The sequence below is a fragment of the Oncorhynchus clarkii genome, chromosome 2, assembly GCF_045791955.1.
Source record: "Oncorhynchus clarkii lewisi isolate Uvic-CL-2024 chromosome 2, UVic_Ocla_1.0, whole genome shotgun sequence".
Classification (NCBI taxonomy): Eukaryota; Metazoa; Chordata; class Actinopteri; order Salmoniformes; family Salmonidae; genus Oncorhynchus; species Oncorhynchus clarkii.
Window position 1 is genome coordinate 30,709,475 of NC_092148.1, and position 15,840 is coordinate 30,725,314.

A 15,840-nucleotide genomic window follows, 5' to 3' on the forward strand; every position below is an offset into this window, starting at 1 on the left:
AATATAACAGGTGTAGACTTTACAGTGAAATGCTTACTTACAAGCCCTTAACCAAAAGTGCAGTTTAAAGAAAAAGATACATGTTAAGAAAGTATTTACTAAATAAACTTATGTAAAAAAAGAGAAAAAAAGAAAAGAAATGACAAATAATTAAAGAGCAACAATAAAATAACTGAACTGGACAGTGTACAGGACCAGTATGCCTCAGATTCCTGAAGCTGGTCTGTCCCACTTTCTGGGCCTTGACCTGGCCTGCTCAACCCTCTGCTTTTCACTGTTTGTCTCTATATACCCACAGCAGACCTGGGCTCAAATACTATTTGAAAGCATTTCAAATACTTTATCCGTGTTTTATTCAGCTTGTCTGGTACAATGGGACCATTAGAATAGTCACAACAGTGCAAACGCTACCCATCTTGCACTCCAGGCAGGCTGAAGTAAATTCTCAAAGTATTTGAAAAATGTCAAATAGTATGTGAACCCAGGTTAGATAGAAAGTAAAATCCCTCTTCAACATGGAAATATGCAGTGTCATAGTGTTCATTATTTAGATTGATTCTAGTGGCACTTCTCAAGGTCTGTGCAAGGCAGCATTTAGAGTGGTAGGAACACTCCAAGAAGCCTAAAAACACATTAAGTCGGTGTGTGTGTGTGCATGTGTAAATGCGCACTGTATTTGGTCTCTTCAAAATGTAGAAAGAGCAGCCAAAGAACGTGCCTACTGCTCACTAAACAAGAGTTCCAGTTTATTATGTGAGTAATAATGTGACTGAATGATTGTGAAACAGTTATTTCTAAGACATTTGGCACTTGAATATACACACAGCTGGACAGCAGTGTCTACATCATAGCATGCCTATTGCTTTCACTTCTTGAATTAAGTTGTTTTTAGACGTTTTTACACTCAGAAGACTTGGGTCACTGACGCCAGAAGGTAGTATTTGAATGGTTATTCGACAGTAAGTCAAGTAATGGTTATGTTGGAATTCATTGAGTACATCGGCGCAAATATCAGATTTGCATTTTGAAAACCACAGTGTGTTAAATTGCAGCTAGCTTGTTAACATGTTGTTGCTGTGCTGTGCTGTGCCCCAATCCTGTCAGGGTAACTGGCATGGGGTTACCAGGCTTGTTGCTCAGTACCCGTATTCATAAAGCATCTCAAAGTAGGAGTGCTGATCTAGGATCAGCTCTTGTTTGTCCATGTCATCTTACTCATTATCGTATTAATGTCCAAACTGGTCCTAGAACAGCACTCCTACTCTGAGAGTACGGGCACAGATTACTAAATGTCACTAACATAGAATATTATTCAGTGAGACAAATATAGTGTCTATTCTCTTGGTCTTTGTATCAGCAATCCCTTCTCTGTTGTCCGAAAGTGCAGGGCTGCAGGCAGCCAGAATATCACATCCATAATGACCCTCGTTTCTCTCCACTGCACCAAAACACCATGGAATATTAATCAGCCAAACCTCCCCTAGCCTGCAGCACAACACAAAACAACACCTCTTCTCATTTCCTCTAACTCTTACGCTTAGTAGTATACGGTTTAATTTGTATTCAGCATACACAATGTGCCTCCAGACTGGGCTTTCTTGCAAATTTATATCATAGACACTACACTGTATATATCATGCAGATTATCAGAGCGGTCGCACTCAGCACTGCTACCCATTGTGTTCTTTATGACCATAGTCCTCAGGTGTTAATGAGTATGCTATGATATGCTTCCTCAGAGTACAGCACCATAGTGCCCTCAAAGCTCATCACTAAGCTAAGGACCCTGGGACTAAACACCTCCCTCTGCAACTGGATCCTGGACTTCCTGATGGGCCGCCCCCAGGTGGTAACAACACATCTGCCACACTGATCCTCAACACGGGGCTCCTCACGCGTGTCCCCTCCTGTACTCCCTGTTCACTCTTGACTGCACGTCCAGGAACGACTGCAACACACAACATTGATAGGCCTGATCACTGACAACGATGAGACAGCCTATAGGGAGGAGGTCAGAGACCTGACCGCGTGGTGCAAGGAAACAACCTCTCCCTCAACGTGACCAAGACAAAGGAGAAAGGAGGACGGAGCACACCTCCATTCTCATCGATGGGGCGTCCACATCACCAACATATTCCTTGGCGTCCACATCACCAACAAACTAACATGGTCCAAGCACACCAAGACAGTCGTGAAGAGGGCACGACAAAACCTTTTCCCCCTATGGAGACTGAAAAGATTTGGCATGGGTCCTCAGATCCTCAAAAGGTTTTACAGCTTCACCATTGAGAGCATCCTGACGATTTGCCTCACTGCCTGGTATGGCAACTGCTCGGCTTCCGACTGCAAGGCACTACAGAGGGTGGTGCGTACGGCCCAGTACATCACCGGGGCCAAGCTTCCTGCCATCCAGCCACCCTAGTCATAGATTCTAGTTGCCATCCTCTGCACAAGCTCTCTCTCTCCCTCTTTCTGTTTCTCTCTCCCTTTCTCCTTATATCTCTTCTCTTCTCTCTCTCTCACTCTCCCCCTGTCTCTGTCCTCTCTCTCTCTCTGCCCTCTTCCTGTTTCCCCCTCTCTATATATCTTCCCCTCTGACACTTCTCCCTGTCATTGCAGTGTGTTTGGCAGCAGGCCCGTTGCCATACAGAGACACCAACAATGGCTCCTCTCTCTCTGAGTGCATCACTGAGCTCATCCACCTCGCTGGCCCAGTACTTATTTAACAGTGGCAGGCTTTGAGCAGGGGACCGCTGTGTATCTGTCTCGTCTCAGCTGAGCTCCCCCGTAGACTCGTCTCAGCTCATCTCGCATGCCAGCACTCTCTCTCTCTCTCTCTTTCCATCGATGTCTCTGTCGCTGTCTTTCTCTCGCCCCAGTCTCACCTCTCAAGGAAGCCCATGGCGCCAATGTCCTACTAAGAGTAAATGCTCTCATTCCAGAACCGATAATGAGCTTTTCCATGAGCTGAGCTCTGGCTTGTCTTTTCCATACGGTCTATGTCAACAGAGGGATGCAGGAGAGCTCAGTCAGTTATGACTAGAGGAGTAGCTAGGAGCGACTAGAATGCTTCTCGTTTTTGCTTAACGTAACATAAGTACATGTAGCACTCTCCGATGATGTGAGTCAATTAAAATTAAAAGTTTAGATGTCAAATGGTGTTGATATTGATATACAATATGCTTCATGGAGTGGGTCCTTCTTTTTTTGTGGTAATAATGCATTGGTTCTCCCTGTTGACTTGGTTGGCCACCCATGCCCACCCACTCACTCTCTGTTCTTTGCGGAGGTTAGCAGCAGGTTGCCTGAATGCCGGTCTTATTTCCATCACTACCTCAAGCAGACCATAACATGTATAATTCACACAGGTTTCACTCTGCCAGGTGCATGCCAGCTTCCCACAAAAATGCATAGTGTATGTAATGGAGGAGGTCTGGTTGGCTGTGTGTAGACTGTACAACAGATGGCAGGTGACTGAGAACGACAATGTCAATATGGAGGAGACCTGTTTCCATAGAAATAGAATGACTAGATGGGCGTGTCCGTTCTAGTCATTCAATTTCTATACACACACCTACTGTTCAGTATCAGAGTACTCTTCAAAACAATATAGCTATACTGTATAGGCTACATGCAGCTAGATGCGATACTAAGTACATATCATATCATATCATATTGAATTTCCAAAGTTATACACTATTTTCTTCTTCCAGCATTGCTGCACTGTGTGGCATTATCATACTTGCCACTGTGTTGCACAGAAGAGAGTAAATCTCCTGTCTGTGGTCCTTTGTGACATACCTGCTCCACCGTCATTGTTTTTAGCCCTGGATGAGTCATTTAAAGCATGTTGCCCCAGTGTTTACCCTGAGAGACTATGTGGAAGAAACTCAGCTCAATGCTGAATGTTGCATAGGGAATGTAGGGTGACAGTGCTGAGTGGACAAAGGAGCCAAACATTTCTCCCTAGGCCTTTGTGAGGCCTCCAAAGCCTGGGCAAAGTTATGTTTGAGCAGGGAGCTTCAGGCTCAAGCTGCCAAGTGTGAGTCACACTGCCACTGAGGCACTGACCCAGCTGTGGAGCTCTCGTAACCAACACCCTGTCCAACTGTTTCTATTCCTAAAGGTTTTTGCAGGTGCAACCTGTGATCCCATTGTCTTATGTGGTCACAGGATGAAATGCACACACAATCAAGACCCACTGAACCTGTACACACACAATAACACACTTAGTGCCACGTAAGCCAGTGTTCAATTTACTCAAAAAAATACTCAACAAGACCAGACAATACTTTTTTAGTATGAAACTACAGAGTACGCTTTTAAAATGTTCTCTGGCTAAATTAATGATGACCTTTGTCATAAAGAGAGGAACCTGCAATTATTTTTTTCCCCTCCTCTCACTAAATCAATCCGTTCCTCCCCAGTAGAATCATCAAGAGGCAGAGGCAATTACCTTGTTTTGTTCTGCCAGGGAGAGAATTCACTCAGCCCTGACTGTCGATAAATCAGCCGGTCGTTCTGGGAGAGAGGAGTGTGGGGTAAAGTTAGAGAGCCAGACCAGAGAACCGAGATCTTGTATTAGAGTGCCAGTGGAGTAAGCATATCTTGAGTCATTTAGACTTTAAAGTTTGCCAGTGGGTGAGATGTATCGTTCTTGTCATGCTGTGCTTTATCATTCTTGTGTGTTTATAGTTTTACATTATTGAGGCTGAGAGTTAGTTGAGTAGCTCAATGGAGACCACAATGCACAATGCCTGTGTTCTCTGTTGATCGCGTACTATGACTTGCTGGTACGGTATGTATGTACAGTATACTGTTAGGCAAACCCCCATGGAGAAGGGGTTTCTTAATAGACCTTGATTCCACCTGTTGCACCTGTTACATCCTAGACTATAAAGTAGAGCAATACAACGTCACCCAGACCCACCTCCAGACAAGCAGTTGCTTTGGAATGAGGACAGGTTGAATTCCATCTCTGTACTGTGGTGTGTTACACTTCTCACTCCGCCATTTTCTCACCTGGCTTCTTTTTGCCTCTTTCTCTGACCAGCTCAGGACCCAAACCCCACAAAGCAAGACACTGAGGGGTTGACAAGCCACCCTAAAACAGGCCCAGCCCAGATAATGGAAACCTACACGAAAAAAGACAAAGAAAGGAGAGTGGGGACCCCCACGAAACTGGACGTCATCCCGAAGTCACCTGCTACACCGACATCGCCCAGGCCTGGCTCAAGTTCTAGCCCCAAACGTAATAAAGGTAAGTCTCCCTATACTGTGGTGTTACCGGTAATAAAGGAAATGGTGTGAAAATGGCTACCCATTAGTATGTGTTTCTATCTACCATAGAGCATTTGAAGTAGTTTATGACCATTTTCAGGGGTATGAACACAGCATTAGATATCCATGGTTGTATAATAAAGGCTATCTTCAGCAGTGCCCTGTGATTATTGAGCAATTACCTCAGTGCTCAGATGATGTCATCCAACCCCTTGGGAAAACAACATGGTTCAGTCCAGAATTATGCTGACCACAGGCTTTCAGTGCTGGGGGTAAATCCAATAGACATGCTGCAGGTGGTTAGTTACAGCGCTTACAGCTCACTTGACAAAATCCATTAAGCTGTAATTGTGTTGCTATGGGTTTATAGAATTTAGCCAAAATTGTATTTTTGGGGTAATATCTGATGTAATGTTGAGTGGATGGCTAATGATATTCGCTAACAGGCTAGTGGCTTACGGGCTATAGCTAGCCTGCTCGCTAATCACCTCCGGTCTCAAATGAAAGTTGGAGGAATTAACCAGACTGGGCATCACATTTCACTGAGTGATGCCAGGGGGTCATTTAGACTAGCTGGACCTGCTGTTGCACCACCACCACATTTGTTTCTACAATGCCACTACTTGTCCTACCCCAAGTGCTGGCTAATGCAAACACTAAGAAATGTGTTTGGAGGGTTTTGTGAACTGCCCATTTTATTCTTTGCCCAGTAATCTATTGACTGTGGTCATGGTCTATTTAACAGTAGCGTGAGATGGCAGAGCTGAACCAAAATTGTTCTACTGACTGATTATCACAGTAACGCCAAAGTAGAAGACTGGTTTTGGTGTGCCGGATCAGATAGTCCGATCAAGGAGCTCATTTTAGTGACAATCTAATTGAACTGCAGGATCTCTCAATAGACAACAGATCTCAGATCAGCTTTTGTAATGTAAAAGATATTGGTAACACTTTACTTAAAGCCTACAGGTGTAATGCTTTTTAATCTGTCATAAGCATTTGTAGCGTCTTATGATAAGGCGTATAATGTTATGTCTCTGTTAGAAGCATTTGAGCACCAATAAGTCAACAAACCTCTGAGACAGCACATTCTCAAACGAGTTTTGTCACTTCCTCTCCTTCAGGTTGCCTTTCTGCTCAGTCATGCAAGCTTACCTCTGTTTTTAATCTTACCCTGGGGGTAGGAGGAAGAGGAAAAGGACGAGAAACACTCTGCAGCTCTTAATTAGCTAAGTTAAATGCAAGTCATGTGTTTGGGAGCACTACCTCCGTAATGTCCGCCTTAATTAAACTTTGTCACATCTCAGACTCGGGTCTGACAGCTCATGGCATTTGGCCACCGGCGGTCCCTTGCTCCCTGGGAGGTTTTCAGTGTCCCTGTGTTTTCAAGAGATCTTTAAAAGACCGGGGATTTTACCCTTCACTGTCACTGTCAGGGGGCCCTGCTGCTTCAGTTCAGCCAGCCACATACACACGCATGTCGCACACACGCGCACACACCCTCTCCACGGCACTTTGTTGCTATGGAGACTTGGTTTTTACTATAACACTTTCTTGTGGATTTCCCATGGACATAAATACAGTGCCTTCGGAAAGTATTTACACCCCTTGACTTTTTCCACATTTAGTTGTGTCAGATTTTGTGTCACTGGCCTACACACAATGCCCTATAATGTCAAAGAAGAATGATGTTTTTTGAAATGTTTACAAATGAATTTAAAACGAAAAGCTGAAATGTCTTGAGTCAATAAGTATTCATTCCCTTTGTTATGGCAAGCCTAAGTAAGTTCAGGAGTAAGCATTTGCTTAACAATTCTCATAATAAGATGCATGAACTCCCACTGTGTGAAATACTAGTGTTTTCTCATGATTTTTCAATGACAACATCAACTCTGTACCACATACATACAAATATCTGTATGGGCCCTCATTCGAGCAGTGATTTTCAAACACAGATTCAACCACAAAGACCAGGGAGGTTTTCGAATGCCTAGCAAAGAAGGGCACCTATTGGTAGATGGGTAAAAATAAAAAAGCAGACACTGAATATTCATTTGAGCAAGTTATTGATTACAATTTGGATGGTGTATCAATACACCCAGTCACTACAAAGATCTACATTCTACACGCTACAAAGGCGTCATTCCTAACTCAGTTGCCGGAGAGGAAGGAACATCTCAGGGATTTCACCATGAGGCCAATGGTGACGTTAAAACAGTTCGAGTTTAATAGCTGTGATAGGAAAAACCTGAGGATGGATCAGCAACATTGTAGTTACTCCACAATACTAACTAACCTAATTGACAGAGTGAAAAGAAGGAAGCCTGTGCACAGGACAATAACCTAAAACACAAGGCCAAATCTACACTGGTTTTGCTTACCAAGAAGACAGCGAATGGCCGTGTTACAGTTTTGACTTAAATCTGCTTGAAAATCTATGGTAAGACTTGAAACTGGTTGTCTAGCAATGATTAACAACCAATTAGACAGAGCTTGAAGAATTTTGATAAGAATTACACTTCGTTCAAAAGTTTGGGGTCACTTAGAAATGTCCTTGTTTTTTTAAAGAAAAGCCATTTTTTTGTCCATTAAAATAACATTAAATTGATCAGAAATACAGTGTAGACATTGTTAATGTTGTAAATGACTATTGTAGCTGGAAACGGCTGATTTTTAATGGAATATCTACGGAGGCCCATTATCAGAAACCATCACTTCTGTGTTCCAATGGCACGTTGTGTTAGCTAATCCAAGTTTATTATTTTAAAAGACTAATATTGATCATTAAAAAAACCTTTTACAATAATGTTAGCACTGCTGAAAACTGTTTTGTTTTTAATTAAACAAGCAATACAACTGGACTTCTTTAGACAAGTTGAGTATCTGGAGCATCAACATTTGTGGGTTCGATTACAGGCTCAAAATGGCCAGAAACAAAGATCGTTCTTCTGAAACTCATCAGTCTATTCTTGTTCTGAGAAATAAAGACTATTCCATGTGAGAAATTGCCAAGAAACTGAAGATCTCATACAACGCTGTGTACTACTCCCTTCACAGAACAGCACAAACGGGCTCTAACCAGAATATTAAAGAGGAGTGGGAGGCCCCGATGCACAACTGAGCAAGAGGACAAGTACATTAGAGTGTCTAGTTTGAGAAACCGACACCTCACAAGTCCTCAAATGGTAGCTTCATTAAATAGTACTCGCAAAACAAAAGCTCCAATGTCAACAGTGAAGTGGCGACTCCGGGATGCTGGTCTTCTAGGTTCCTCTGTTCTTCTGTCCAGTGTCTGTGTTCTTTTGCCCATCTCAATCTTTTCTTTTTATTGGCCAGTCTGAGATAAAGCTTTTTCTTTTCAACTCTGCCTAGTTGTTGACTGTTGACGTTGAGACTGGTGTTTTGCAGGTACTATTTAATGAAGCTGCCAAGGGATACGAATACTTTCTGAAGGCACTGTATAGCCAGAAAGGCAGGCCCATCTTCGTCCAATGAGAGAAGGTATCCATTTAACGGATACCCATTGGATATGCCCAGACAAAAGTTGCATTAAAACTCGGACCCCAGAACAAAATCCCGTGTGCGTTAGCTAGTACTACAATCTGCCATGAGAGCTATGTATAAAACTTCTCCTCTATTCCTTTCAAAAGGGCAAGTAAAAGAGATGAGAGAGAACCGTATTGTTGAGATTTGAGGAGTGGGCTGCTAACAGTCTGGAAACCAAACACGCTGCAGTGTTTCTGGGCCAACTTGATTCTGTTTCGGTCTCTGAGGCTCCTGTGGGGGGACTCATCGTGATGGTCAGGGCCTACATACACACACACACACACACACACACACACACACACACACACACACACACACACACACACACACACAGCACTATACATAATCAGACGTAGTGTCAAAGTGGGTCAGAGGATGTAATAGGGAGGCTGCTGTTTTTCTTGCGTATCTGGTGGATTGTTTCAGCCCTGTGATGATATTGTTATAATGTGTTACAATCCCCTGAGGTATGAATCGTGACATGGATGTAGAACATATGCTCTGTTTATGGAAGGAATGGGTGGAAGATGAGGCCCGAAACCTTCACACATACAGTAGAATCCAACTTGGCTGGTTAAATGCCGATAAAGTGTCATGAAAAGGTAGTAAATGGTGCTTGGCATTTGAGAATTACATTGTAATAATTACAGTATGGTGTTTTCATTCAGGGAGTTCAGGTCATAATTCTGCAATGAATCATATATAACATGCTCATCTAATTACATGAATTATCTTTAAAAAATATCATTCAAAACCAATTGGTCAGGGGAAATGTTCCACAAAGAATCTATACCAAACAATCCAAAGGGGTGCAGTAGAATTCCTGTAACAGTAGGACTATGCTTCCCAGGCATGAGTTAAGGTGCTCAGAGGAATGCTCGAAGGAATGCTCGGAGGAATGCTCGAAGGAATGCTCGGAGGAATGCTCGGAGGAATGATCAGAGGAATGCTCAGAGGAATGCTCAGAGGAATGCTCGAAGGAATGTTCGGAGGAATGCTCGGAGGAATGCTCGGAGGAATGCTCGGAGGAATGCTCGAAGGAATGTTCGGAGGAATGCTCGGAGGAATGCTCGAAGGAATGTTCGGAGGAATGCTCGGAGGAATGCTCAGAGGAATGCTCAGAGAAATGCTCGGAGGAATGATCAGAGGAATGCTCGAAGGAATGCTCTGAGGAATGCTCGGAGCAATGCTTGGAGGAATGCTCGGAGCAATGCTCGGAGGAATGCTCACAGGAATGCTCAGAGGAATGCTCAGAGGAATGCAGACACCAGAGATGTTACAGTAGGAAAAGATAAATCAACACTCCTCTCCCTTTTTCCACTAATGTAACACAGATACACACGCCTTTTTCCAGTCAGCACCATCAGGGACTTTGAACATATACAATAACTTGCAAGACAGCTCTGCTTGAAGATCGACGAGGACCTCTATAGAAACGGATTGTTCTGATGTACAATGTTTTTGTCTCGAGATTGGACAAAGGCCATCTCTACCTTCCAAACATGATTGTTTATGTGGAATGCATTTCCTCATAAGTCAATAACGGCTAAATTGAATGCTGGAAGAACATAAACCCTGTTTATAGCCATATTCTGTCTAGGATTGAGTGCGTTACTTAACTGAATGCAATTACATGTTCACTCATGAATCCTCACCAGGACACAGTAGCCAAGGTGTGCCATGGGGTGACCAACCATCAGTCCTAATCAGAGTGTTTTCCACATTGCTCATTCACTTCTATTAGATACTAGAGTGGAGTCTCTATCTGGCTCTGATATAGTTGCCTGATTTGACTGCCAGTTTCCAGCGTTTCATCGCTCTGCCGATGTGGGGCTGGATTGGGGCTTCTCTCTGTGTACAATGACCTGTCACGTTCACATCCTCTCTCTCGCTCGTTCTCTTGTTCTCTCATTCTCACCCTAGACGCAGTGAAGTCAGAGGACAGACAGAAGCTGGCCAAGGAGCGGAGAGAGGAGAAGGCCAAATATCTGGGTAAGCTGAGATGGGGTGTTGAGAGGACGAAACTCTGTAAACAAGGAGAGGATGCCATCTAGTGTTGGGGGGTAAGGGGTGGTGGCAGATTTTGTTTTAGGTTGTGTCGGCATTGGCTTTGTTTTCAGGCCTACAGATGGTGTGCACATGTATCACAGAAACATTTAGAAAACGTTGAATGAACGTCAAACCAACCTAGGCTGTGGCTCAAGCTGAGCACTTCAATGAGAACGAAAAACAAGCCAATGGTGATTTAGTATTTGGCTTTCAAGACACAGTTTTCAACGTGCATGCTCCAATAAATGTTCATGTGCGTTTATTAAAACAATAGCCTAGCCAACCCCTTTTTGTTTGAACTCACAAATGCTTTAAAGATCCCCAGCTCTGAACTTTAATGTTTAACCCAACGTCAATTGATAAAGAATAGTTTTCAATTGATAGTAGCGTATGCCAATGCCCTGCTTCCACTTGCCTTAACACTTCTCTGGCTCTATTTCTTTTGTCAGTCAAGATGGCTGCCTGTCACCTGCTTGAGTTGTTTTGTTTGTTTATTTATTTCACAAGTCACACTGTCCTTGGCTCTAGTGACACACTGGCTACGTGCACTGCTTTGCATGATTGACAGTTGCTCTTGTCTTCTCTTTCGCCCACCCCCTCCCCCTCCAGACAAGCTCGGCCAGATACAAGGTAAGTCACAACCGATGTGTCCATGGTGGTAGTGGTGGTGGTGGTAGTGGTGAGGAGTCTTGTTGTCATGACCTGCAGTTTTGACCTGTTGCCTTTATTGATTTTAAAAATTGTGTCTGTTTGTCGCTCAATCACCCTCTCTACAAAAAAATATTTTGAATGAACTTTCTACATGACCACGGAAATGATTGCACCACAGTACCAGGCTGCCATTGTGAGAGTACCAATGAGTTTATCAGCCAAATTGCCAGGGTTAGAGGTTCCAAGCCTGTTCTATTCATTCTATTTCTATGTGTGCCGCTGCTGCAGTGAGGGGGGCGTTGCCTAGCCAACCGACGACTCATTTGCTACAAGACCTTGCTTGTTTCAACAAAGAGCATCACAGTTTCATCACGTTGTAAAGAGTCCATGTTACCGCATAAAGGGACTCAACTGCATGAGTATATGGTAATTGTACCAGCCAGAGGGTTTCTCCCGGATCTAATTCCTTCATTCACTGAGATGCAATCTATATTTGTGTTCGCAATCCCAGTTATGAAGGAAAACCCGGGCTAAGAAGGCCAGTCTTTTGAAGCATCAAAAGCTGGAGCGTACTGTGTCTTCTTCAAATGTAGGCTATATTGTTAAATTGTTTTCCTTCTTTGTTTTTTTTCCTCAAACGAGATCGGATTTTCTCCCTGTATGTTTTTGTATTTTGATAGGCCTCTGCTGAGTATTGCATGAAATGTCCCCTTTGGCCCAAGAAGACTTGTTTGGCCCTGTGACCATATGAGTTGTCCGTTCTTGGCTCTCTGTAGAGTGTACTGCATACTTAATGTGGACAGGGAGGGAACATGACTCAGTTAATGTTTATTTAATGTCTCTAGTTGCTGCCTAGCAGATGTTGAGTGTCAACGAAGGGAAACATTAGGGGAGATGAAGGGAAGGAGGACCATATTTAAGTCACATCCACAAGGGGAATGTAGAGCTGTTGATCTCTTCAATATGAACACACACACACACTTTTTAATTGGCTCAACTGGCACTACGCCATCCTATTCAAACGACGACAGATGTCAAAACTGAAATCAGATCACTGGGGACATTATTAAATGACCTAAGATCAGTTATTAACTGAAAGTATGTGTTTATTTCACAAAATAATTGTCTATTTGACACCAGCATTATAAAAGTTCCCTATAGCATGATCTTTTTCCTACTCCTCAATGCTATGCATGTTCTAAATTAGCATGGCCACTGTGCTGCTCCCTGCCAATATGCCAAGATCTCATGTGTGCCTTGTCAGTGTGCCTTTGAGTCAGTGGAGGCGAGAGCTGTATAATTCTCCGTCCATAGACAGCCCTTACATGTAGCCTCTGTGGACACTGGAAGCCTTGCTTCTCCTTCCTCCTCCCTTCTCCCACAATCCCTCCTTCTCACTCCCCATACTTCAGATTTCCACAAGGTTGAAACCCGAGACAGTCTGCATGTAATTACCCCTACTGCTAGACCTCAAATATGCCCTTGCCTTACTGGATTCAAAGTACTGTTATTAAAAGTAATTACGTTGAACCGAAATGCACACTGACTGTAGCAGATAAGAGGTAGGAACTCATTTTGTTAGTGCTGGGGCCCTCTGGCCTGCTGTGGCATGTTGTAATGGTGCTTTTTGTTTCCTGGTGCTTCTTGAGCCTACTTCTCTCAAATAAAAGCACAGCTGTGCACCTTGCGATAATCTAAGCGTTTGCCTCCGATGTTACCCCAGTTTCCCCTAACGTAATCTGATAACCACCCGTCGTTTTTGTTGCAGCAAGTACCCCCCCCCCCCCCCCCCCCCCCCCGTTCATGGGGGTTTATTCAATTAAGCCAAAAGATATAGTGGCTTATGTGCAAAGAGAGAGAAGCACCCTGTGTCCCAAATGGTACCCTGTTGCCTATTTAGTGCCCTATTTCCCTATAGGGCATTGGTCATAAAGTAGTGCACCATGTAGGGAATAAAATGCAATTTAAGATGCAGGAGCAGTCATAGAGGTGGTGGCATTAAACCACCTCATACACCCTCTTTGAATGGCTCAGGGGGTGGGGACGCTTACCATATCAAAGCGTGCAGTTTATTGAAACCGGCGCATGATGCGATTAACGTGGTAAAGTGTCAGTCCAGGGGTATCAGCTGAACCTTGCATAATGCTGCCTCTGTGTCGCTCTGTGCAAAGTGAAGTAATTCAATTTATATCTGAGGGAAAGTGGAATTTCCCTGTTGAAAAGAAACACTGCTTCACACACCCGCACTTTAGAGGGATTTGAGATTTTAAAGCACCGTCAAGATCAGAGTGAAGAGACATTTGTCTTTTTATTTAAAAGTACTTAAAATACTGTTTACCACAGATTTGCTTTTGGAAGAAGTACTGTTTTTTTATTGAAACAGATTAAAACACAACGTTAAAATGTTGGTCAACATCTAACAATGCAACAGGGCTCTGCCTATCAGCTGCAAGGGTATTGTATTCAAAGAGAGGATTCTCTGATAAGTGGACAGGAAGAATGAGAGGGCTCCCCCACATGGCTTTCACTTGTCTAGTCATTTCCAATCAGTGATTGTCTCAATGAAGGGAGAAATGAAGGATGCACTTTTGAAACATTTGGACAGGGCCTCAAAGAGAGAGAGGGAGAGTTCTCTCTTGCTCCCAATTTTGTTATCTTGCCTCTCTAACCCTCCTGATTTGGTTCTCCCGTAGCGGCGAAGAAGTCCCAATGGCTGGAGAAAGAGGAAAAGGCCCGGCAGCTGAGGGAGAGCCAGCTGGACGAGCGGCGCAGGAAGCTGGAGGAGCAGCGGATCAAGACAGAGAAACGTCGCACTGCCCTGGAGGAGAGGCAGAAACAAAAACTAGAGAAGAACAAGGTAGGTTGTGAGGGAGAAGGGTGAAGTACCCCTAGACGCTAATCTTAGGTCAGTTTAGCATTTTCTTAACTAATGACAAAGGTTAGTATTTGCGGAGGGGCAGCTGATCCTAGATCTGTACCTAAGGGAAACTTCACCCCAGAACGGGTGGTAGCACTCCTCACAGCAAGCAAATATTAGAGCCCTGATGATTGTGGTTTCAATTCCCACGTCCTTCTTTCCTGCTTTCCCTGCAAGATGTCGCCGACAGAGATGGTCGCCTCGCTTCAGGTCCTTAGGAAACTATTACGTTTAAAAAAAATAATTATGTTTTATTTCTTACATTGTTAGCCCATAAAATCTCAAGTGTTATTACGTACAGCTGGGAAGAACTATTGGATATAAAAGCGACGTCAACTTACCAACATTACGACCAGGAATACGACTTTCCTGAAGCGTGATCCTTTGTTCGGACCTCCACCCTGGACATGGGATCTAATCCCAGAGGCCCACCCAAAACAACGCGGCCGCCGCAGGAGAGGCAGACGGAGCGGCCTACTGGTCAGACTTAGAAGGCAAGCACAACGCTTCCGAGCATATTACTCGCCAATGTCCAATCTCTAGACAACAAGGTGTACGAAATTAGGGAACGAGTTACCTTCCAGAGAGACATCAGAGATTGTAACATTCTCTGTTTCACGGAAACATGGCTCACTTTGGGATAGGTTGTCAGAGTCGGTACAGGAACCCGGTTTCTTCATGCATCGCGCCGACAGAAACAAACATCTCTCTGGCAAAAAGGGCGGGAGTGTATGCCTTATGACTAACAACTCACGGTGTAATCATAACAAAATACAGGAACTCAAGTCCTTTTGTTCACCTGACCTAGAATTCATTACAATCAAATGCGGGCCGCATTATCTCCCAAGAGAATTCTCTTCGATTATAGTCACAGCAGTGTATATCCCCCCAAGCAGATACCTCATCAGCCATGAAAGAACTTCACTGGACTCTATGTAAACTGGAAACTGGCATATCCTGAGGCTGCATTTATTGTAGCTGGATATTTTAACAAAGCTAATCTGAGAACTGAGGGCTTCCTAAATTATATCAGAATATCGAATGCGTGACACGAGCTGGTATCATTCTAGATCATTGCTACTCTAACTTCCGCGATGCAAACAAAGCTCTCCTTCGCCCTCCCTTCGGCAAATCTGACCATGACTCCAGTTTGTTGCTCCCATCCTATAGGCAGAAACTAAAACAGGAAACCCCTGTGCTCAGGTCTATCCAACGCTGGTCTGAACAATCGGATTCCACGCTTCAAGATTGCTTCAATCACGTGGACTGGGATATGTTGCGGGTAGTCTCAGACAATAACATTGACATATATGCTGACTCTGTGAGCGAGTTTATTAGCAAGTGCATCAGAGATGTTGTACCTACCTTAACTATTAAAACCTTCCCTAACCAGAAAC

General features: G+C 43.8%; 1 protein-coding gene across 7 annotated transcripts in view; it reads left to right on the top strand.

Annotated features, from left to right (window-relative positions):
• The window catches only part of LOC139366512 (MAP7 domain-containing protein 1-like), a 64,991-nt gene that overhangs the window by 22,507 nt on the left and 26,644 nt on the right, over nt 1-15,840 (top strand). For 5 of the 7 annotated variants that reach the window (XM_071104117.1, XM_071104077.1, XM_071104087.1 and 2 more), the window contains exons 2-5: nt 5,054-5,260; nt 10,750-10,818; nt 11,485-11,505; nt 14,220-14,383. In XM_071104117.1, the coding sequence (XP_070960218.1) occupies nt 5,054-5,260; nt 10,750-10,818; nt 11,485-11,505; nt 14,220-14,383 (461 nt within the window). The remainder of the gene's footprint in view (nt 1-5,053; nt 5,261-10,749; nt 10,819-11,484; nt 11,506-14,219; nt 14,384-15,840) is intronic. The other 2 variants (XM_071104097.1, XM_071104134.1) reach the window with 1 other exon arrangement.